The sequence below is a fragment of the Cibotium barometz genome, chromosome 2 (assembly GCF_041138505.1).
Source record: "Cibotium barometz isolate CiBa-2024 chromosome 2, ASM4113850v1, whole genome shotgun sequence".
NCBI classification, from domain to species: Eukaryota; Viridiplantae; Streptophyta; class Polypodiopsida; order Cyatheales; family Cibotiaceae; genus Cibotium; species Cibotium barometz.
In genome coordinates this window covers 61,295,954-61,321,024 of record NC_141047.1, presented here as the reverse complement: position 1 = coordinate 61,321,024, position 25,071 = coordinate 61,295,954, and the positions used below count along the sequence as shown (strand labels likewise).

The window sequence follows — 25,071 nt, the reverse complement described above, 5'->3', positions numbered from 1 at the left end:
TTGCAGTTTTCAAGGCTGAGATAGCTATTGGTGATACCAATGAGGAATATGTAAGCATAGAAGACTTTGAAACTTTGCCAACACTCCCTACTTTTTTTTTCAGTTGGCAAAAGTTATATGCTCATCTCCCAGATTCAGCAAGTCTTCAATCTTAGGGAGGAATATTGCCTTGCTATCATTGCAGAGGGCTGTGAAGCTGCCAAGGGTTTTATCCAGGTTGATGAAGAACATCAAGAGGAATTTCTTTCTCTAGATTCAGAGACCAAAGATGACTCATTTATTGAAGCTTCTTCTGCACTTCAGCTTTGTGTAAGAAGGGCCTCAAAGGAGACTCCCACACTAGAAGACAAGGATTTTGAAGATAGACTTGTGAAGCTTGGAATCCAAGATTTTGGACGAGTCTTTCTTTCAAAAGAAGAGGGAAAAAAGACAGAAAATGTTGAGCATTTCAGTTCTTTCAATATCAACAGAGAAATGTTTTTGCAAGAAGATGAATTTCAAAAGGTATATTATTTTTTTTTGTTCTCTTAGATTTTGATATTTTTTCATTCTCTTCTGAAATTTACTTGTCTCTATATTAAGTTTTTTTCCATTTTTCATTTTTTTGCAGATTGAGATTTTGGATAGTGATGGTTTTCTTGGCAAAGGTTCTGGCTCAAGGGGTCATGCAGAGGAGTCAAGGAAAGATACTGCCCTTGCTCATTATCTTAAAATGCTTGATAAGAAGGTCTTTTGTGTCTTTCATGCAATCTTCTCAGAGAAGCCAGAATTTCCCTTGTTTGCTCTTAAGATTCTTTCAAGGTTTCTTGGTCCATCCTCTGTTCAGGCCAATGCTCACAAGGTGATGTTAATAGAAAGGAATGCTGCACAAAGGATTTTTGGTATTTTACCTGGCTTCAACTATTGATCAAGAGCAGGTTATTTTTTGTGCTATACTTGCTTGCAAACAAAGAGAAAGATCTAAAGCAACTTGGAGGTTACAGTAGAAAGAAATACTTGAGATATAGAGGAGACATGCCAAAAGAGTCATTTGTAAAGAGGATTAAAAAATAGACTTTTTGTGTGACTTTTTGTTAAAGCACAAAAAACTTACATCTTATTGTAATTAAAGCCTTGTGTACCAAAATTTTCTCAATTACAACTAAATTTTGTCAAGTAAAAACTTGTTTTGCTTCTTCATGATCTGAGATTTCATTTGTTGAGGCTGACTCAGAGGTGCTTGCAATAAGTCTTTGAAGCTGCCTTCTGTAAAACCAATTGAAAAGCTCTCTCATTGCATTGCTTCTAATTTGTCATCCACCATGCCTTGTGTTCCTGAAAAATGATATTCTTGCCTGGTAATGTGATTTCTCCATTCCTTGTGTGCTCCATACAGTAAGCGGAATGTCTTTTGCAAAGAAAGGACCATGTATATATAAATAAATGAAAATATTATAAATATAGAATCATAGCTTATTCTGTTGAATTGAAAGTAGAAGAAATGTCTTATCAAATAGAATGTTATGTCTTTCTTTCCCCAGGCCTCCGTTATGGCAGATATCAAACGTTTCATTGAATCTTTAAAGTCTGCTGCATATGTTGCATTGCGTCTTTGTTTCCTCAGTATAAAAAGAAATTCATCAAGCCTCTTCCATACTAATATTCTCTTATTGGCAACTTCAGGTTTGCTTGCCACCTTTGTTGTTAACCTGCATAACTCTTTCCAACAGTTCCACGTCGCATCTTCTTGCTTTTGCTCCACTCATTGAGACATCCTGTAGTACGTCACCTGTTCCTCCTGATTGGTTTGGATCTTTTCTTAGCTAGACTTGGGAAACCCATTTTCGATAGTAAAATCTCACATTTGTCTATGCAATCATCTGAAGTTGTTTTGGGTTTGATAGAATATGCATAATCTAAGTGTAAGCGCAACAACTTATCAAGAATTCTTATCTCAGCATGCAATGTACAAATGTGAACATTTTGAAGATTGAAAGGAAGAATAGGATCTTGAATAATCGGGATAACCTGATGGATCTTCTAAGTGTCTAGAAAGTGGCTTTCCTATGTTAGTCTCTGCAATCCAGTCGTCTGTTCTCATACTAGCCATGCAGTAAAGACAAGGATATTTTGTGTTTGCACCTCCACATACACCAAACATTTCTTTAAGTGCTTTTAGATCAGCACTTAAATGCCATTCAACATGAAAGCTTCCTATACCATCAACCTCAAGGTTCTCACCTCTGCAATTTGTCTTTCCATGATATCTGGAATACTAGTATGTGAAAAAAACCATTTTAGAGTTTCATGACTTTCCATTGGTACTTGAGCACATCCTATCCACCACAGCTCCATTTCAAATTGCACTTTTTGACCAGGGGTATCTCTCTTACATTGGTTGAAGTCTATTGCTCTATTCATTATAGATATACTTATTCTCTCCATCTTTTGACATTTTTGTATTTGAGCTTCATCTAATTTTAATACAAATTTAAGCTTCCCATCACATTCATCAACAGTCAATCTATAGAGTTTAACCATAGCAACTTGAACCTTTCTAAGATCCATGCATATGTTATTAAATGCATTATACTCAAAGGAATGTTTTTTTTTGTTTTTTTCATAAGACATTATACCCTCAATGTGGGTGTATTCTCCAAAATAGTTTGGTATTTCTTGATTTAATTGATGTCGAAATTTTGGTACATTATGTGGTCTTGGCAAACCAAATGGTTTAATTTTTTGGTTCTTTAAATTTCTAAACCAAAGTCAAAATAGTGCCCGATATCCCCTTCGACTTACTCCAACTTTATCACAGGCCTCCACTATCTGAGAAGCTCCTATAAGCGAATTCATATCCTTAACCAACTCTTGCAAAGCAAGAGTTCTTAGTTTATGATTTTCTGGGAGCTTCAAAAGCTTTACAATATCTGATCTATTCATTGTTTCATTAAGTAATTGTATTCTTTCTTCAGAATTATGTATATCTAGTCCAAAAACTTTAGCAATGTAATCTCTAGTTAGTTTCATTCTTTTTTTTCTTCCACCACAAGTTTCTGATAAATTATTTATTTGTTTCATTTGTTTTATTCTCTCCCTTAATCCAACAGGGGTTTCTTTTAGAGTTTTTAAATGTGTATTTAATTGTTTGTTTGAGTTCTCGAGCTCCTTTATTTTATTTTCAAGTGTGATTTTATGTGCTTGAAAATTTTCTAAAAGTGTATTCAAGTATAAAATTTGATTAAGATGCGAATTTCCTAGTTGAGATAATCTTAAACAATATCCTAACAGACCATCTTCTCCATCACCTACAAACCTGATAATGTCATGAATAGTAGAGAAGTTTGGATACCTTTCACTCAATGGATCTTTTGGATAAATGCTTCCATCCACCCATAAGTCAATGTGTCGTTTTCCTTCCATACGAAGTCTCTTTGCTTCCTCAGTATCCCTCAAATTTCTCTGATAAACGCTCCGAGTTGTTGCATACTCAGGACTTAACTTAATATTGATATGGAATTTTGATAAATTAACATTATCAGAAGTTGACATTATGGGTTTTAATAAGAAGAAGAAAACTGAGTAAGAAGCAACAAGACGAAACAGAAAAAACTTTGAGCAAGATAAAAAAAAGACCCATCGACGAAAGAAACATGATATTTTGAGAGAATAGATAGAGGAATAATCTTGAAATGTGAAAAAAAAATTAATGTTGCCCAAACTTCAAGAGAGTTCGTATGGAGAGAGGATATGCAAAGATATGCATTAAATTAAGGGAATCCTACCAAATATACTATCAACTGCTATATTTAGAGACGTTTGTGTCTCCAAACCTCCACTAAATTAATATCTTAATCACTTTCTTACAAGGCCCGAATACTTTCATTTTTGGCCCTAATGTAAATTTCACTAATAAGCTTTTCACTTTCTCTAATCTAGAGAGAGGTAATGATTAACGATAGTTTTAGCTTATTTTTAGAGAGATATCTTATTGTCCATGTAAATTAGGCTAAACCCTTTTGTATAGAGGTAATTACAATGCTAATTAATCATTGTGTGATATTTAATTTTACTAATCAGCTTTGCACTTTCTTTAATCTAGAGAGAGATGATAATTAATGATAATTTTAGCTTATTTTTAGAGAGTTATCTAATCGTCCATAGAAATTAGACCCAACCCTTTGGTGAAAAGGTTAATCTAATACCATTTAATCATAAATTAAAGCTAAATTTTAATTATAATCTCTGCACTTTCTCTAATCTAGAGAGAGGTGATAATTAACTGCAGTTTTAGCGCATTGTTAGAGAGATACCTAACCCCCCTTGATAATTAGACCAAGCCCTTTTGTGCATAGATTAATTAGATGGTAATTTGTCATTGTATAATGATGAAATTAAGTTTCCATCTTTGCACTTTCTCTAATCTAGAGAGAGATAACGTTTAATGACTAGTTTAGGACATAGTTAGAGAGATTCCCCTTTAAAATTTGTCAAACCCTCATGTAAAAAGGTGCATTTTAGATTAATTCACATTGTGGTAATGTTAGATTTTAATTTGGACCCACACACAATCTCTAATCTCGAGAGAGATGATGAAAACCGCTAAATTAGCGACCTAGTTAGTGAGATTGCTAATCCCCCTAGACAATTAAGTGTAACTCTCATGTGTGGGGGTGTATTAATGTTGGTTTAATCATAGGGTCAAGCTAAGTGAGAGGTTTGGTCTATTTAATTCCAATTATCTAGAGAGAGGTGAAAAATCCTTTAGTTTAGCGACAAAATTAGAAGGGAAAGTGGCCTTTCTAATTTTATGTCGCTAAAAGGTTAAAAGACAAATTGTTAACCTTAGGACAAGGTTTAATTACAGAATTAATCATATTTGTTACTACTATCTACGAAAAAGTTTATTTTCTGTTTATACCTAGAGCTTAATTAATTTAGAGAGATAGTGCGTCTCTCTAGTTTGTAAATTTCAATTCCCATGTGGGAAGGAAGGGAACCATAATGTAATTGATTAGAGTAGCTCCCCAAATGATGTAAATTATCATTAAGCTCTAGTTAAAGTAGATTAATGTATATTATATTAGAAATAGTATTATGGATGAGATGGTGCGTCACCCCAGCTACAATCGGCATACAAGACCCCATGATTGTGATTAACCTCACAGAGGCCCAAGATGTACCAGAGGAAGTAGTACCTACCCCGTCTCCACAATGCCTTGGAAGAAGCCCTATGTAAGTTAGATTCAGTGCAAAAATTGCAAAAAGATAAATTGATCTTCTTCAAACAGATACAAAGGTGCACCGAAGAAGCTTGGGACAAGACAAAGGCCTCCCAGATAAGGGAATGTGTGATCCATTTTTTAGAGTCCACACAAAAGAAATTTCAACAGCAAGGCGAGGAAATCGGGCAGGTAAGCAACCTGAAAAGGCATCTTCAAACGCAAAAAGAATGCTATGAAGAGGTCATCCGGGTCAAGCACGATGACAATGAAAAACACAAGAAAAACATACAAAACCTGCAGTTGAAGATACAAGAGCACCAAAAAAAATTATCGCCTACAAAGAGGAGCTCAAACACATGGACAAAGAAAGAATAGAAATCAGGCCTGAGCTCAATACAACCCAGGAAAAAATGAAGAGTATGCAAGCAAAAGTGTAGGGGGCTCGAGAAGCCCAAACAAAACTTTAACAAACAATAAAGGAAAGCACGCTCATGAAGCAAAAAATGGCAGAAGAAAAAGCGAAGGTGGATAAATAGATCTGGGAGCTCAAGGAGGCAGTCCAAGGATGGACTCATCAAATAAGTCAAATGGAAGAAGAGATGATTCAAACTGTCGGTAAGGGTGGAGATGCTGGAGCAAGAAAATGCTCTCCTGAAAAGCTAGGAAGGGGAGGAAGAGGAAGTACTCATGGTACCTCCGCAAGCAAAGAAAACATTAATGGTGACACAGACCCTCAATAGGAGGTGGGATGCTGCCAGGAACAAAATGGAAGAACTTATTGAACAGGTCGACACGGATGCATCCACCTCCCAGCCTCCCCACCTCTAGGATCAACCTCATTGGAGGCCCTCAAATGGGGAAATGCCTACAATAAGATGAAGGGAACAACAACCAGGGCAGGTCGAAGAAGCCCGACAATTAAAATACTGAAAGGAAGAAGCCCACAAATATCAAAAAGGAACTCGGCATTGGAAAGAGACTACAAATGTAATTCTATGGAGGATGACTTAGTTCTCTATTTTTGGGATCTAGGCCAACCATGTGCACATCTCAGCATACCAACAATTTGTGTCCCCCTCCTCTGCAAGCTGTTTGGAGGAGGTGAGTGCCAAGCGGGGGTATTTGCCGAAGGAGCTCCCATATTCTATGGAGAAAAGTCACTACGCAAAGAAAAGCCTCAAGAACCACTCTTGGGCAGCCCCCATCTCTGCCCTGATGATCTCGTGTGGCGTCCACTAATAGCCTCTCCATATGCCCCCATCCATCATAATAATCCCTCTCCATTCCATCTTGTCCTACCAATGGCTTCCTCCTCTTATGGAAAAGACTAGGCCCCCATATCTCCGCTCCGTAGAGAAGTTTCGATGTAATCAATTTGTCAAATAACCAAAGTTTTGTTCGTGGCTCTTCAAAGTGTATGTCTACACATTGTCTCTCAAAGTGCCCCAAAGCTGCAAAACCTCGTGTCAATCTAGCATCCGCTGCCTCCCTCATAGAAAGCGACCCTTTTAAAGTCACCCCCAGGTACACATATGATCTGGCATATTCAATTGGTTCTCCTCCAAATAGAAATTGCACATGTGATCTAGTCACCCATGCTTGTGTGGTGTTAAAAGCCATTACCTTGGTCTTACCAAGGTTCACCGTGAAATCTCTATCCACACAAAAAGACTCTAGTGCATCCAAGTGTCTCTATAAACCCTCAGGGCAGTCTAAGATAAGCATAATATCATCTATATATAGTAGGATGGGTATCAACACTCCAACTAGACTCGACCCCGAGCCACCTAATCTATCTACATAATCAGAGACCTCGTCAATGTATAGCGCGAAGAGTGTGGGTGAAAGCGAGCAATCCTACTTTACACCAATAGTACTGTTCAGTACCTTTGATAAGCCCTCAGGGGTGCGTACTCTGCCTATCACTGACTCATACAATGTGTATACTCCCCACTACATCTCCTTAGGGACACCAATATCCTATAGGCTCCTCATAAGTCTAGCGCGTGGCACTGTATCAAATGCTTTGCGGAAGTCCACAAAATAGCAATATATCCTCTGTCCTCGTGCTCATCCCTCCTCAATGACAGCTCTAAGGGTGAGTATGTGATCCAATGTGGTGTATCCCCTCCTAAAACTAGCTTATCCAGTTGCTTTATGTCAATGTCTCACTATCCCTCGACTCATCTCGTGATCCAACATGGATCCATATACCTTGGCCAGATAATGGCCAATCATGATCGTGCGATAATTATTGGGCATCATAGTGTGCCCCCTCTTGACCAGTGGCATAATAGTGTTATCTGTCCAACTAGTTGGGGAAAACCTTCGCATGTAGCTCTGTTAAACATGTGTATAAGGATCGACGACAAAGTATCCTGTGCATATAAGAAATGTTCTGTTGCTAGACCATCATGGTCTTGTGCCCTTCCTGTGTGTAGTCTATCAATCGCATCTAGCACCATTCGCAAAGTGAAGAAACTACAATCATCTTGAAACCAAAATTCGTCAGCGCATTAATTCCTTTTAGCACTTTTAGTTTTCCGAGAAACGATTACAGAATTATCGCTATGTAGCTGGACAAATTCATGAGATTAAGGGCAACCTAAACACACAGCATTGATGAGAAATTCCCTTATCTAATCTGTCTAGCTACACCTTAGTCTTCCCTAGTGTGGCTTCCTTTTAGAGCATGTGAGAAACAAGAAAGATTCACTCACACATACACCAATCGCATGGTGCATGCATGGCAACTACTGTGCACTTAGCATGCGTTAGAATCATAAGAGAATCTCTATAGAAATGCACACACACACAGAGATTTTCCATAGACATTCATGAGAGCTTTCCATACACACACACTTCACTGGCATGACTTGTGTGTGATGGTTTTATGTGCAATTAAGCATAGCTCTTAGACAATTGCGCACACATAACATAGAGCCTTAACAGCGGCTCATAATCACAATTAGCATAGAGCATATACACCATAGAAATTGAGAGAAACATAGACTGAAAACATACTCAAAACAATAGACGACGACGCATAGTGAGGGCCGGATATGTGAGGCCGACCCCCCTCGGAAGGACTTGTATTTCTTGTATCACGAAAGCCGTGAGAAAATACATACATAGCTTCTTAGAAGCAGGCTTACACTAGTGGGCTGTGGAGGCTTAGAACTCCATAGACCATAAATGCTACAACCTCTTTACTGTACCTGCACGTTTTGTTGCCCTCTTCTCAAGGATCTCTCAAGCCATATAGACAAGGAGCTCCTGCAGAGAGAAGGGAAAGCGCCTCCCTAGAGGACTTGTTATTCTGCTAGTTCTTAGATGTGAGAGGAATCAAGAAGATGAGCATGTATAGCATAAAGAGAGCTTCAAGTGGAGTCTTACCTTCCTCCCTTAGCCTTTCTTACACATATGTTTCTTTAGGGAAGCTATCTTATGTAGTTGCATCCATAATTGATGCAAAAGCAATAGCTTCTCCATAGCTTTCCTTCGATGAGCATAACTGCAGAGCAAAGATGCTGTTACAGAACCAGGTAAACATCATCAAAACATAGAAGTCTTACCCTAGCTGCGTAGAGCTCGTCGTTGGCTTCGCAACGAGTCCTGGGTTGCGCGATTCTAACAACCGGAGCTCCAGTTATGGCCGTTTTCGTGAAGGGCTATCTAACAGGTGTGGCAGCCCTCTCCTCCCAGAAATAGAGGTGTATGCATGATGAACGTCCTTTCTCCCCTCTTTTTTGAGCTTTTGGCTACTTTTAATAGCCTCCTCTCAAAAGGGAAGGAAGAGAATCATTTGCCTTGGCCACCACTCTATATGGGGTTGATTTTAAACCTTTGGCTTAATCTTAATGCCCTCATGGTCCATAATCCATCTCCCGGGACTAACTTTTAGAACCTTACATTAGTTATTAGGACCTTATGGTATATGATTCATGTCTAGGATTCATCCTTGATCCTTGCCTTAGCCCTGGGGCACCTATTTGACCATAATCCACTTCCCCCAGCCCATGTGCCCATAGTTTTAGCCCCGTTCTTGCTTTGTAAGCCATATTTTAGCCGTTTCGAGGTCATTTCTTACCCGTTTTGACTCCTATAAAACATGGCGGAGTCCTGGTAAGATTTCTGAGACAGTTTTGCAGTTTGCATTATCATCTGGGCCCCTCACATAGCCCCAATGCACTTCCCTGCTGCCTCCAGTACTTGCTTCCGTGTTATTTTCTCTCACTAGAATGATCAGTTCTAGAGAAAGAAAATCATGGTGAAGCTAAAAACTCACCAAAATTAAATTTTGGTGACACATCTAGACGGGGTGATGGCGGGGGAGGGATGGAAGGCTGCCCAAGTACATCATACAAGGATCTCGCATACTCATGCCTCAGGTGCCATGATCCAGGTAGGTGGCTCCCTCTCCTGGAACATTTTCCAAGCCCTTTTGCTATCTTGACTTAGGAATAGTTGGTACATCTCTGCCTCAAGCTTTACTAAATAATCCCGCTCCTTTCGCACCAAACGACGAAAGAGCATACTTGTCTGTTTGTGTGTACATGCCCTAGGTAATCCTCTCTTTAGATGAGCATGGGTCTCTCAGCACTCATCATCAAACCAACTATTATGAGGAACAGTATTGTTCAAGGGCTTGGAGGCAAAAACAGTAAATGGGAAAGCATGTGCTGCTGATGTATGTGGCATCTCTCTGAAGGCTCGCATAAGCAACGAGCTATGTGGATCAAGAGTGAAAAGACCCACATAGACTGCGTTGTAGTATACTCCAGCAGTCTCACGTGTGAAATGGTATCTGGGATAGCCAGAGAGAGAGTTGTGGTACCCGTCTTGGATTCGTGTATGCCACAGTGAAGCATAAATATGCATGATCTACCGCCACCCCAATCGGCCTGTCAAAGATAGAGAAGCTCTATATATCTGGCATCAATGTAGGGGATCCCATTAGGTAGTCCACTGTACTAAAACCTCTCTTGTTATTCCAATATGTAAGAGCACCAGATCTTGGCCATCTTGACAAACCATTATAAATGAGTAATCCATGGGTACTCCCCAAAGCCAATAGATGTGTCCCATATTCTGTGGTCTCACCTATATCTTGCGACATCCTCTGTATGCTCTTCTCCTCTGCTGCAAGTCCCTATAGATAGACTCCTCTGTATCATATAGTGTTGATTGTTGATTGCCTATACTAGTATTGAAGTCCCCCACCAAAAGAATGTCTCCCAAGTTGAAAAAGTCTATGATGCCTTCATACAATTGTATATATGGTGATTCACCTTGCTGTGCATACCTCGAGCAGACAGGAGGAAAATAGCATATCGTAATGTACATGTCTCTGTGCGAACTCTAATCCACATATATCGCGCCTCAGCGTCTTTGTGTATCACATGAACCATATCTTGAAGCTCCTCTTTATATAGCACAACTACTCGACTTTATCTTTTGGTGCACCTGCTGAAAACATTGATGTAGATAGAGCTGCTTCTGTCAAAAACGCCAAGGAAAGGAGAGGGGGAACTTGGGCACCAAACTTCAATGCTGCTGCTCAGTGCTCAGTGTCAGAGAGAGAGAGACACACACACAGAGAGACCCTTACCCTACTGCTGCGCTTTTGCCTTCCCTTGCCTCCCTCGCTGACACAGAGAGAGAGAGAGAGAGAGAGAGAGAGAGAGAGAGAGAGTTGCAACTTGTATGGATGAGTGTTTGTGTGCATGTGTGTGTACATAGCAAGTTAAAACCCTGGCAGGCATGGAGCATAGTCAAGGTACAACAACTTTGAAGTCAAAGTAGTAAAGTGACAACAGACAGAAGAAAAGCAAAAATTGATCACTAGCAGAACATACTTGCTAGAGGTTGGCAGACAGGTCCCACAATTGTCATCATAGATATCACCAACTATCACTACCGGGGCACATACTTTACCCCTGTTTTGTATGACATCGCCAACAATTCGTGGTTTCTTTTACCACAGAAGGGCCACATCAATGACAAATAGGAAGTGTGCCTCAGAGTATCATACACTGAAACAGTATTCACCATACATCATTCAACTGGATCATAGTTGAAAGCTACCTCAGTATCTAGGTAAGTCAAAATGTGTTTGACGAATGTATGCAGTAAACGGGATTTACCCGAATAAAAAGTCATGTCACGATAGCAAGCATCATAGACAAACTACTTTGGTCAGCTGCATGAGCCAGCCACTCTGCTGCTGATGTCCCTAGTGCACTGCAGCTAGCAGCTAGACGGCTACTTTCATCGTAGGACTAGTAAGGCAAGACCTTTTAGTGTATTTCAACATTAACTCCCTTTAACCAGCATCAGTTGAAAGCTAACCACGCCATGTCTACTTAGAGAGAGAGTGCCTGCAAAAATCAAACACTAGTTTGTAAGAAAGCTGTAGGGTACGTAGCTCCAAGGAGTGAGTAAAAGCAGTCGAAAATTACCGTGACATTAATGTGTCACTTCAATCAAGCATTTCTAGAAAACCAATACGAGCACAAGCAGCTTTTTAAGGTTCATAACTAGTCAATTCCTTCCAGTTAAACCAGTTATCCTCACATGAAAATGCTGACAGTAAAAAGCATGCAGATCATACATTTGGTTAAAAATTGAAGACTCTTGAAACCTCACCTTCAGTTTCCAGACCTTGCTAGTATCTTTCTCAAATTAGTGACACTAGAGTTCTTGTGTCAGTAGAAACACTACATCTGTACCATTCAAGGAAGGGATACAAGTAAAAACGCAATCAAGTAACTCAGCAGTGACCAAAGTACCCAAGAAGCAGGAAGCCCATAATGCACCATACATTTCCTATACAACATAGCAAATAGAATTGGAAAAGCCAGTTCGGGGTAAGATATAGTCCCAAAGACCTCAAAATCATGTACCATAAACAAGCAAGGAGCTATCATAAGGAATAGAGGTTGAGAATCAAGAGTCCCACATTACCGCAATAAGCCAATCACAAATACATTGCACAAATGTATAGTTCCCAACGTAAGGTCTCCTTGTAGGAAGGTTAAAACATCAACCAAACTCATGGATGCAACACAGTTTGACGCAAAGCCAGAGTGGATAGGGACACAAGTCCGTCCATTGAAAGCAACAAAGGAGAGGTCTACAGAGAGAGTACCATAGCTGCAAGGCTCCAAAATAAGTATTACCAGACCATAGATTTGAAGCGAGCTTCCAAAATAAGTATCATGCAGAACACAAAACCATCAGAGTAATCCACATAATCAAGCATCCGTGCAGTAAGCTCCAAAGCCAACCCTAATCAAAACTTGAGGTGATCCAATGCAAGAAGATACCTCAAGAGTCAATACTGTGCCAACACGCATCAACAAACAGAGCAGGGTTGTATACAGAAAATGAAGTGAAGCCGGTAAAAGAATTCAATTCCGTCAAATATTTGAAGTCGTCAATCCTAGCAACACGAAACGCGATATCCTCTAAGAACACAATGAGTGTTGTTAAAGTCCGTGAACGTCTTTGGCAGGTCTCCCGATGCTCCGACTTTTAGCTCTTGCGGTAGTGCTACCCTCCTGACCTCTGTGGCCACCAAAAACTCTCTTCTTCCATGCTGCTAATGAGCGATATATAATTCTGGTCCTTCACAAGGAGCACATTCAAATGTCCCATACCACGAGACCATCCCATGTACAAACAATTATGTCCAAAACAAGGAGACACCACGTCTTTATAGAGACCAACGAGCCGTAGGGCAAATTCAACCATGATGGAGGCTGGCACTAACAACTAGATACGCACACTAATCACTATGCTAAAAAAGCAAAGATTACAAGAAAAAATTGCAATGATATTTTTCTGAAATGTACCACTTTAATCTTAAGCAATTGTAAAGCAGAAACATCAAAGAAATCTCTCCCTACGCTTCAAAAAACAAGTAGCTTTGTTTTAAACCTTCCTAAAACAATAACCTTTTTGTACAATGGGAATGCAAGACTGATTAATGAAAGCTGAACAAATACGAGAGAATCTAAATAACTGAGAACAGACATGTTACAAGTGAAGTGAGGCATTCTTATCATACTTATCTTAGAACATTCAGGCTGTACACGTTTATCATATATATCTACATCTATCCCAGTACTAGATTGAGAAATCTGAAGGTCCAAAAACGAAAAATGGGCACTATTCGGACAAGTACTTACCTTAATTAAAATGCGATATGCCAGTGTCACACAACAGAGGAGCAGCCAGGCTGAAATGCAAAGAGCCCGAGAACGTCATTGATGTTGCCCTTCTGTGGTAAAAGAAACCACGAATTGTTGGCGATGTCATACAAAACAGGGGTAAAGTATGTGCCCCCGTAGTGATAGTTGACATTGTACACAGCACATGTGATGCATAACAGACTTTTGAAGTTGGCGTAGCTGACCTCAAAGTCGTTACGACATAATACTTTGCCGTCTACTGCCCAGCCACATTCAGGTGGAGGACCCTCTGTTACTAGCACCCACTTATGAGAGAATTTGCCGATAATTTCATCAGACGGTGTGACCGGCTGCAACTCCCATATAGCGACGACAAGAGCCGGTGGACCCCTGTATTCCGGAACAAAGTCGAGCGTTGCAGCGAGGAAGATTCTGCCGTCGTACTTGAAGACATGGCCAGGTCCAATCTCTTGAGGTGGATAGGCAATGACCATACTCCATGCATTCGATTCCCAGCTGTACCCAATAACAGCTTCATGGCAGTTGCGGGTAGAACTGAGACCAAACACATCCCCGGCGTGGATGTTGCGGGTATATTTGACATCACTGGAACAAATGCCATATATTATCAAGTTGGGTGTTGCTAGCACCGTCCAAGAGCCTGTCTTCGAGCAGTAGAGCTCTGCATAAATAAAGTTATGATCATGAATAAGAATCTGGTAAGAGTTGCTGGACAACTTGGGAACCTGCAAGGACATGAAGAATTTTCGAGTACGCAATTTTCGAGTACGCTTGCGAGGACAAGAGAAATGAGGCGATGGCAAAACTTTGACCTTGCCCGTGAAGATGTTCACCAGGAGCACAGTGCAAGATGCGAGATCGAAAACGGAGCGAGCCAAGCGCGTCTCCTCCCAGACATCTTGGGGAACAGGGGAGGAGGAGGAAGGGGGAGAATCCCGCAGGGGATACAAGAGGAGGCACAATAAGCCTTGGGATCCGCCTATTAAGCAGGAGGAGAGGGAGCAGGAATCATCAAGCCAGTACCACGTCGCAGGATTGGCAACGCGGAGAGATATGTGGTGCAGGTAGGAGGGGCTGGCCAAGGAGCACGGCGACAAAGCATGGGACAGAGGGATCCAGTAATGCTTTTCGTAGAGTGGGGACCCATCTGCGCGGGCTGGAATGCAGCAAGCGAAGAACTCTTTGTGGAAGGCAATGCCGGGAGTCTTGCGCACCATGACCAGCCAGCAATACTGGCGGGAGCACCAGGCCTGCCAGAGAGGATTGCGGTACCATGAGGAGGAGATGAGGCGCATGCGGGCGAGTGCGGGAAGGGGGAGGCGTGGCAGGATGTGATGGAGAAGCACATCCCCAGGGATGATGAGGCGCATGCGGGCGAGTGCGGGAAGGGGGAGGCGTGGCAGGATGTGATGGAGAAGCACATCCCCAGGGATGATGGCATCTAGATCATTGCTGCTGCTGCTCCTGTCAAGCCCTATCCGGCTCAACTGCTTCGAAATCTCCTCCTCTGCTGCAATATCACACGACGGGACAATGCCACGCAGCCGCTCACACCCCATCATCCCAAGTTGAGCTTTTTTTCTTTCTTCTTTGTTTTCTTGCTTTTAATTCAGCAGTGCTTATTGCGAGCACTTGGATTTTTTTTTTAACCTTAAGAAAGACCCTTCTAATTTTGGAAAAAGGTCAAACTTTCGAGCCACTTTTTTTTATTTTTAGCTTATTGGGGCCCTCCATAAAATAGTTGTTGAGGGATGTTTTTTTTAGATTTTTTCTGGCGCTCCATCTTCCACGAGGCGAGCAGAACTCTCTCTCCATCTTTTCTGGCGCTCCATCTTCCACGAGGTGCAGAACTCTCTCTCTCTCTCTCTCTCTCTCTCTCTCTCTCTCTCTCGTTTTTGCTTTTATAATATATATGTATATAGTATAACCCTCTCTCTCTCTCTCAGGCTGCGTGCAGCCTGAGAGAGAGAGAGGGTTTTTATATATAGTATCACTCTGTCTCTCTCAGGCTACGCCCAGCCTGAGAGAGAGAGAGAGAGTTCTCTCCCACTTTATGGCTGAGATTTTATGTTGAGATTTTGCTCAAATTGCAAGGGACCGATTTTCCCTGGATTTCTCGCCATAGTTTGTGGTCGAGGTTTACTCCCACATTGACAAATATACAGGTGTTTTTAAAAACAGATTTGCAGAGTTTATGTATGCATTGAGTGCGGATATTTGATGCGCTTACGTAGCTCTTTGTTATGAGCTAGCAGTTTACTGGTTTTGATAGCCGTTTTACTGCGGGGACTCTGCCGGATTTCGGCAGATTTTATGCGCATCATTTGGCATTCCGATTTTTGTTTGCAGGTGGCACTCTTGAATTGCATAGTGCGGATATCTCTGCAGGTGGGAGGTTTGTGTGTATGCCTCGATATTGCACACATGAGCTTGGTGATTAGCTCATAGGTGAGCTTGGCGATTAGCTCACAGGTTTGCAGTGTATTGAGACGTTGTGGTGCTCATGTATAGACACTGCGGGAGCATAGTTGCTCAGTGATCCAGAGGTGATATTCCTGGATTGTTTGCCACTCATTTTGGCATTGTTGTTTACTCTGTTGCTTGAGTCAGATTTGCTCAGATTTGTGCCTGATATATATGCGCTTTGTGACATGGTTTTTTGTGAGCTATTTGAGCTTATTCTTTAGCTCGTGTTTGCAGGTTGTATTCTTGCTTCAGCGCTCACAGGTTATGGTCACATGCATGCATTATTGGCATTGATTTTGGCAGAGTACATTGTGCATTTTGTGCATGATTTGCCATAGGAGTTTTGGCAGGTATTAGATCAGCAGGTTGGCACTTGTTTTGTGAGCAGTATTGCTCTTGTGGATAGTGCTTTGTTGGCTGATTGTTGGACTCTATTGTGCTTACAGTTATGGCATCTAGTACTGACACTACGTCAGTGGACACACAGGTTGATGTACCATGTAGATCTCATATGCATAGACGAGTGGTTTGCTGGTATTGTGGCAGATCAGGGCACATGAGGAGACGATGTTTCAGGCATTTGAGACGTCAAAGGGTGCATAGACGTCAAGCACAGACATTGGCTAGGAGTACGAGTGTAGTTGGCACTCCTACGTGCATTGTTTCACCGAGTAGTGAGTTGACTTTGTCTTATGATTGGCAGCTGGGCAGTAGTGCTATGCGTCATATCACTCCACACAGGGAGTGGTTTAGCACTTTTTCTGCTATGAGACAGGACGATATTCATGGTGTGGGTGATATACGATTGCAGTTTGCCAATGGGAGCGTGCTTGTGCTTCATGATGTGCATTATGTGCCAGATGCTCTTAGGAGTTTGATCTCCATCTCGCAGCTTCGAGATCACGGATGCCAGGTTCAGTTGACAGATGAGTCCTATACCATTCGGAGGGGTTTGCTTGTGATAGCACGAGGCTATCGTGGTGCTCGTTTGACCCTTCTTTCCGTTATTGGTGTCAGAGATGCTGTAGTCTCTGTGAGTCCGTTGCCATGCAGACGTTCGCAGTCTAGGCGAGTACACTTTGCGGATGAGCAGCGTGATATTTCGCTCGTTGTGCATGCAGAGTCTGAGGACAGACATGTAGAGCAGGAGAGCTCTATGGACGCATGACTTGAGCAGTCATCAGTTGTGGTGACAGGTACGGATGCTTTGCACACAAAGCAAAGCATAGAGATTGTTATGCATGCAGGTCCTTCAGGGTTACTTGCAGGGTATGCGTGCAGGTTCTAGAGTTGATACGCATGTGTTGCTATCTCTAGAGCATTTACAGCTGCATGCATATAGCTTTCTACAGCCAGTGGGTGTTGGATGAGCATCGTCTTGCTCATCATTCTTGTACATTTTTGTACTATAGTCTTTGGTAGACTAGGTTCCCTTGTGCAGAGGCACATTCGCCTCTGAGTGGGAGGTTGTTGGGGTCAGAGGCTTAGTGCCTCGCCCGACCGCCCGGGTCTTGGGCGCCCGTCCACTGTGTACCTATATATACTCTATAGTGTGTGTATAGGGGTGAGCTCACTTTAGAGTTTCCCCACCCATTCACTGTGTTCTTCTCCTCTCTTCCCTCTCGTGTGTGCTCCGCGTATGCTTTCGCCCCCTTCAAGGTAGTTGAGCTATCGGCTTTCTTGGCCGAAGAGACCGATGGTGCAAATTTAGCGCCACCAAGGGTTGATCATGTCTAGTTAAGATGGGGGTCCCTTGATATTAGACCCTTCACCATGGTTAGTGGTTGTTGGGCGTCGAGATTCTAGATAGTCCGGCCGTGTTTTGGTTTAGTTGGAGACGACCAAGTGAGGATCACACCTTATTTAAAGTTTGGGGGTCCCTTGGATGAAGCGTTGTAAATATACTTCAAGTATATGGTTCAAGCTTCTAGCTTAATGTTTTTATACAATGCTTTTATCTATCTACCACTTGTTAGAAGGGCTATTTTAATTAACAATGTAACATAAATAACCTAAAGGAACCATTGTTTTAAATGTATGAACAATGTGGTAGTAATTAGATAACCCATGACAGGTGCGTGTGGGGTGGAAAGTGGGAGATTGGTTGCTCTGATGGCACCTTTCTAACGAATGGGTGGACCCAATTGGTCGGGTAGCTTTCCAACAGTTTAGCATTAAGACGAGTAGCTTAAGATTCTCATTCTCACCTTAGGGGAAAGTATAATCCGCCAAGCCTCGAGGTTGTTAGGATTGTACCATGACCCAAGGGCACGCGAATAGATTAAGTCCCTCATCTTAGGGGAAAGCATGGTTCGCTAGGACTCGGGGTACCGAAACTATGCCACGAACCAAGGGTGAATGTACCTCCACATTCTGCACCCATCGAATGGCCGAGTCGAGTGCGTGACGAGAACTAGATTGCCTATGGGTGACCACGCTCAATTTCTGTGAAGTAGAACTAGGTTAGGCTCCTTTGGCTCGTATCCACGGGTGTTGGTGCAAGGTCCAGGTGTTGTCCATTGGAGTTTCCTTAGAAGCCTAGTCGACTACTAAGAGGCATTGCCACTACCCATTCTGACCTTAGGAGGTTTAGGTTTGGCACCTCACAATTGGTATCAGAGCAAACAGTTGCTTGTCTTTATGCTAAGCTCATTATAATGATGATTAAAATGAGAATCAAGGTTTCAGGTTATGGAAATAGGTTTAGAAATGTATGGTTAATTGCCAAATGAAATCATTTAAGGTTTCTTCAGGTGATGGATAGTCACCATAAGGGCAATTGGAAACTTTAATTTATGTGGTTGTTGATAGTTGGAAATCCCTAGCAGTCTAAGTAGCATCTCAACTGCTAGCCTCACGTTTGAGCTGGGGGATCTAAGGTTTTGTCCAACAAGTGGCAGGGTAGCCACCAAAAGGATAATCTTTATAATTGTTATCGATGGATCAAAAGCCATGGAGTTAACACTAGAAGGTGTTCTTTTATCTTATGGAAGAGAGACTCCAAGAAAATTAGGATGTGACCTTAGAATTGTTATCCTAGATTAATATAAATCCAAGTGAAATTTGTTAACTGGCCAATGGATGAACCTGACAACCTCTGAGCTAGTGCTAATATTCCATGTTCTTAAAGCCTCTGAGCCATGGTGTGCACAAAGCCTCTGAGCTGGTTAGGTCAGGCTTAAAATTACGAGTGGACATACTCTTAAAACCTCTGAGCCAGCTAGGCCATGCTTATTGTTATGTTCCTAAAGCCTCTGAGCCGGTTAGGCCATGCTTCTTGCTGATTATATTTTTTTAGATACAGCCTCTGAGCCATGCTAGAAAGAACCTCTGAGTCTATTACATAGCCATGTTGCGTGAAATTCATTAGGTCTAGAGTCTAAGCCTTGAAAATTTTGCGCATTATCTACTCCACCCAATGATAAGACATTTTGTTTTTATCTTTGATTGTCATGAGTGGAAGCACGCCCTTGATCAACCAAAGTGAAACTCTGAGCTGGTCTTGTTAAGTTAGTCCATGTTCTCCTCAGCCTCTGAGCTAGTTTAGGCCATGCTACGTCTTTTCAAGACTATGTTAATCTGCATTTCAATGTAAGGTTTGATTTTTGGGAGAACCTCTGAGTCTACATTGGTTGATTAAGTTAAAATGATATTTTCTGCAAGCTGTTGGTAACCGATTAAATCCTCTCTATAAATGACCACACCCGCGCTTTACACGGAAATCCAGAAGAAGTTACTCCTGAAGCAGACTCAGCTGCCCACTTTCAAGGGGGAAGGCAGAGATATCGAGCGAGATGCCAAAGTATGGATTGAAGCGATGGATGATTACTTCTCCACTGCCGGCACTTCTGCAAACCAATCAATGCTTGCGAGGTTTCATCTTTAAGGAGATGCAAAGCTCTGGTGGAAACATCATTGCCGAGACTGTGGCCTATCCAAAGAGTCCCAACCATGGAAAAAGGTGAAGCAAGCTGTTACAGAGAGATATCTCCCACTTGCCCACCAGGTGCTCAAGATGAATGAGTTCTACGAGTTACGTCAAACTAGCTTATCCTTGGAAGATTACTACTCTAAGTTTGTAACACTTCAATTGGAAGGTTTTGTCAAGGGCTTAATGAACCCTTGGACTTAAGACTTGAAGCGATGAGGCTAGTATCCCTTCATGATACTCTTCTTAGGGCAAAGCCATGGATAAAAGAGATACACAGGAATGTCAACCGCTCAAGGTTTACCTGCTGCTGGAAACAATAGAGGAAGGTCTAAGCCCCAACATCAAAATTTTTCTCTTAGAAATTTTCAACTAGGAACCCAAGTTTTTGCAGCACGAGCTTCCAATGTTATGAAGTTCCCCAATGTACACTGTTATCATTGTAATAATGAGATGAATCATTACCAAAGCAGATGCCCAAGGCGGGCTGATCAAGTAGCGGCCATAACTCTGCATTCTGAGCGAGGAAATGGGAATCCCTGTTAGCGGATCGCCGCGACGGACGTCCATAGCATAGCTTACATGCACTAACATAAATATGTCAATACAAGGGAAGTGACCCGACTAGTGCAAGGAGGCTACGTGAGGTTGTCAATCTCACGGTATTCACATACACATAGAAGAGGGAACTCTACTTGTGCACACACACACACACACACTCACACACACACTCTTGCAAAGAGGACAATGCCTACTCATAAACTCACACAATGCATGCTAATGGACTAATGAGAATGTAAATAGAGCTTTGGGTTCACCTAATGGCACATTGCAATCAATTGGAAGCTTTAATGGAAAGCTTGCATACACACACACGAAGAGGGAGACACTCTCTCTTGCATACATGAAATTGAAGCTACCAAAGCCAAGAGCAACTCAAGGCTACACCAATGAAGCAATTAAACACATTAAAACAACACTAATCAAAGATTAATGGCTCTCACACACTCTCTTTAACCTAAAGCACACACACACATTAACTACTCATTTCTTCACCAAAATCAACAAGTAGACAATGGAAATGTAGACAATGAGTGGGCATTAACCTTGCTTTGCATTAGAATGGAAGAAGTGTACACGAATCGCGCGTAGGAAGCGCCGCAAGCAACCTTCTCTTCTCTTTGAATGAGCTCTCTTAGTTTACACGTGATAATTGGGATCGTTCTAAAAACCTAAGTAATTGACTTATATACTTCCTAGGCTTTTTAGAAAACTTACTCTCATAGTGAGTGCCTGTCACTTACAAGCTGGAAGCCATTTTAGCCCTGAATTACATGACCGTAATTATTCACAAGACTTTGCCGGGAAAGTATTTTACAATACACAGCTTTTTTACGGGACTCAAAAAATAATATTCTTTGCCGCTTCCCGCTCCCGTTTCCGTCTTTGATGCTTCTTCTTCCTGCTTGTCTTTACTCTTCCTTCTCGCTTGCTCCATGTACAGCTTTCTTCACTTTCTAGTCGTCGCTAGCTCGCTGAAACACTCCCCCCCTCCTATTTAAGTGTCCGTCCCTGGACACTTCCATTTGGTGATGTAGGCATCGAGGGTACTGCTTGTTGCGGTGTGCTTCTTGTGGCAGTTGATGTCTTCAAGCTGGTGGAAACCACTCTTGTGCTTGTCTTGTTGATGACTTTGGTATTCTACCTTGAGCTACCTGTTATGGTAGGTTCTCCGTTGTGACTCCATCTCGCCTTCGAGCTTGGATTTGCAATTCTTGAACAGTTGAAGGTTGGTTGTTGATGTGGCTTGTTGTGGTCGATTTGAGATGTGATCACAAGGATTATTATTGGTGGTTATTGAAAAGAAAATTAAAAACAAAAATGAAATGAAATGTTAGGTCTCAACCCAGATATGTCAAAGGGAAAAACCCAGTGGGAAAAAGTGCCTTTGATTTCAGATCTTATTAGTGATGGTGTTTATGAGCATATAGTAGATATCGATATGTTATGCTAAGTCCTCCATAAGTGGATGGTGTAGGGTGTGGTGCATTGGCAGTGCAAGGGTTTAACAATTGAAGAGTGCCTAATGCTTATGTCCACGGGTGGGACACCCTAGTATGCATACTCAGAAAATGCAATTAAAGCTTTATGCGGTGCGAGAGAAAATTTATGATGGGTACTTTGAGAAGGGGATGTAGCCATTAGAGCACCATGAGTTGCTTCAATAGCTGCCATCTCTTCCAAAAGGGCTTTTGTTGTCGAGGTTTCTCCGCTCATCTCACTGTGCATTTGTGCGTGAGTGTAGGACTTCTCCATCACTCCACCGACTCTTAAAGTAATAGACTTAGACTCTTATGCTCATCTCCTCCAGCATGAGCGACACAGTTAGCTAGCTCAACTCTCCAGCTTGAGCTTAGACCTATTAACTACGACGCATACACAGAGTCTAGTAGGACTAAAAAGCATCTGGGACTGACGCTTTGCTCATTAAGCGGCTTAGCTGCCCGACTCTTGACTCTTATGTCCCCAGCTGGGTGACGACTTCGACTTTACAAAATGTTCTCTAAATAGCTTGTAATGATTTTGTTGTCTGAACATTCTGTTGTTAATCACCTGGAAGTCTTTGTGTATCTGTTTTGGAGTTTGAAAGCTCTGATGGGCTGCTTTTCTTTGATGTTTTCCTTGACGTATTCCCCCCCTCCTGTTCTAAGTGTAATTGACTTGTGTTGGTGCATGGGTGTCCAAAATGTGCCTAATGCATGGCCGTGTAATGTGGCCTTGTATGCATACACAGTCAATGCATTGTTAACAGCATGCGGTGCAAGTGGAGGATCTTGGATCAATTGGATCCAAGGGTTTTTTGATGACGAGGCTTGCGAAGCGAAATGCTTCTTGACTTGGCGTAATACCTCAAGCCTTTGTTGTTCTAGTAGGTAAGCAAACTTTTGTACGGCATCTGTACAATAGCTTGGTATCACTATGTCCTCGTTTAAGAAGGAAGGAGATGTGACCTGAGTAGGCAGTGGCATTGGTACCCATTTTCCTTTCTCCTTTGTTGATGGCGTGGCCGGCTTTGTTGTTTCCTTTTTCTCCGGTTCTATCGTTGTCGTAGCTTTTTGTGGTGGCTGATGATTTGCTTTCTTTGGTAGCCACACTTGTCTGGTTTGAGGGACCTTTGGACTCTTTGTTGGTTTGGCATTGAAAGTCCGTTCAGGTTGAGGTTGGGTTTTTGTTGGTAGCCATATGTACTTTGTTCCCTTGTGGTAGCCTTGCTCTTGGAGGGTTGCCTTATTTACCCACCTAACACTTTCTTTTGCTTGTGGGGCTCTCGTGGTTTTGGTACCTGTTTCTTTGTTATCACCCTTGATTGGCATGGAGGTGACTTTCTTTTTGTGACAGCAGCAGGGACTAGTCCTTTAGGTATCCACATCTTTGATTGTCCCTGTTGTGCTTCCTTTAGATTCTTGGGAATCCACACTTGACGGCTTGACTTTGGCTTTCTTGGCTTTTGATAACTTTTCCTGGTTCCCTTGAATCTCTTTGTTGGTCGATTGTTTGCTGATTGGCGCTTTTTTGAGGTTGCTACCGCCTTTATTCTTTGTTCTGCAGTCTGTTTTCCTAGGCGGCGTGGTATCCACAATGATTGGTTTCCCTTTTGAGCTGCGACAAGCGCCTTAGATATCCAAATTTCTTGTATATTGTCTTGGCTCCTTCTTGTTTTACCCACCTGTGGTTTTGTTGACTTGGTTGTCTCTTCCGTTGGCTTAGAAGTGGGTGATAGGTAGGGTAAATTTGAGATGTTTGGACCTTCATCGGTAGTGATTGTCTGTGCATCCATCTCGTTATCAGTGTCGGACTCGTCTGTATACTGGTCATTGGAGATGAATGATTCAAACATTGTATGTCCTTCTATCTCAAATTCTACTTCCTCCTTCTTCCAATCGTGGCGTGCGTTGTATGTCCTTTGCCATGGAGTGCCGAAAACTACGGGTGTTTGTGTCATACCTGGCTTCATGACATAGAATCTATGGCACACATTAGTCTGTTTTATAAAAATATCCAAATTAAAATATCCAAATTAAAATATCCAATGGTGCCCTGTGTTTCACCCGTGTAGGTTACCAACTTTGTCTTTGTTTTCTCTAGTGTGGGTTGGTTTTTGAGAGACTGCCATGTTTCATAGCTTAAGGCATTCAAATCTGCTCCTGAATCGATTAAGGCATATGTCATTATGCGCTCTTGGCCCATATAGACTATGACTTGTGGTCTGGCTTGAAAGGTTTCCCCATCAATGCCTGTTAATGGGCAGATTTTGAGCCTTTTGCTAGTCTTTAGAGCTCTTGCCTGAGCTTTGGCATGTGCCTCTTTCTTTGTTTCTTTTGAGACTGTTATCGTGTGGATAGGGATTATATCAAAACCCTCTTCATCACAAAATATTATAGGGTTTTGCTCGTTAACACATACATCCACTATTGCTAACACATCTATCCATGCGTCAGGTTCAAATTTCTCATTTGGGAATGGCTCTGGGATGTAATCATCATCATGGAATGGAAATTCCTCTTCTTGATCGTCTACATCCGAGGCTCCACACATCCAAATATTCGAATTTGAAAGCGCTCTTGATCGCATAGTTGTCTTCTGTGAAACTGTAGCAGAGTCAAAGTCCTCCACAGGAATCCTTGCCACATCTCTATAGGAATGGTCCAAGAGATTTATGCGGGTAATGGCCTCTTGTTGCCTTAAGTAGATGTAGTTGAATCCCCAATCTTGAATCATCTTGAGCTGTCTTATGAAGGGACGCCCTAGAATGATGTCATAGTTTGGATCCTTTCCAAAATCCACTATTGCAAACGTGTGTTCGTACTCTACTCCGCATGACGTGACTACTACTTTTTCAAGTAGACCTATGGGTTTCTCTATGTATCCATCTGCAAGCTGCAGCTTCATCCTCGTTTTTCTCATTGCTGGTTTGGCCCATGATTCCCACATCTTCTTGGTTGCTATTCCCACTCCGGCTCCACTATCGAGGATAGCAAGCGTTTGTGTTCCTTTAAACTCTACAGGAATCGTGGTATTACTGTCCTCTCCTTCACAGTAGTCTCCTACCTTGTTGAGAGGCATAGGTTCGTATCTCTGTTTAACCAAGTCACTCTTAAGGATAGGCATTTTGTTGGTGACTGGTACATCAATCCCCATTTTTGCAAGTAACTTACCTACCTCTTTCCATAACTCTGGTTTGATCTTTAGTACCTCT

The 25,071-nt window shown here is 41.9% G+C and overlaps 2 protein-coding genes and 1 pseudogene across 3 annotated transcripts in view; 1 reads left to right on the top strand and 2 right to left on the bottom strand.

Annotated features, from left to right (window-relative positions):
* Positions 1–1,151: 1,151 nt before the first annotated feature.
* On the bottom strand, positions 1,152–3,531 carry LOC147641307 (uncharacterized; annotated as a pseudogene).
* A 7,497-nt stretch (positions 3,532–11,028) lies between these two features.
* Positions 11,029–15,015, bottom strand: LOC147641306 (uncharacterized). 2 transcript variants are annotated; one of them, XM_086820379.1, is made up of 3 exons: positions 13,624–15,015; positions 13,397–13,488; positions 11,029–11,584 (listed from the first exon to the last, which is right to left on the bottom strand). In XM_086820379.1, exons 1-2 carry the CDS (start codon positions 14,980–14,982, stop codon positions 13,423–13,425), a joined length of 1,425 nt encoding a protein of 474 aa, XP_086676505.1. In that variant the 5' UTR covers positions 14,983–15,015; the 3' UTR covers positions 11,029–11,584; positions 13,397–13,422. The 2 variants fall into 2 exon arrangements, with proteins under 2 accessions (XP_086676505.1, XP_086676496.1); XM_086820370.1 differs by having other exon boundaries at positions 13,397–15,015.
* Positions 15,016–15,217: 202 nt separating this feature from the next.
* Positions 15,218–25,071, top strand: part of LOC147641305 (uncharacterized) — a 44,748-nt gene continuing 34,894 nt past the window's right edge. The window contains exon 1 of the mRNA XM_086820391.1: positions 15,218–15,262. The gene's annotated coding sequence lies outside the window, so the exon portion shown is untranslated. The remainder of the gene's footprint in view (positions 15,263–25,071) is intronic.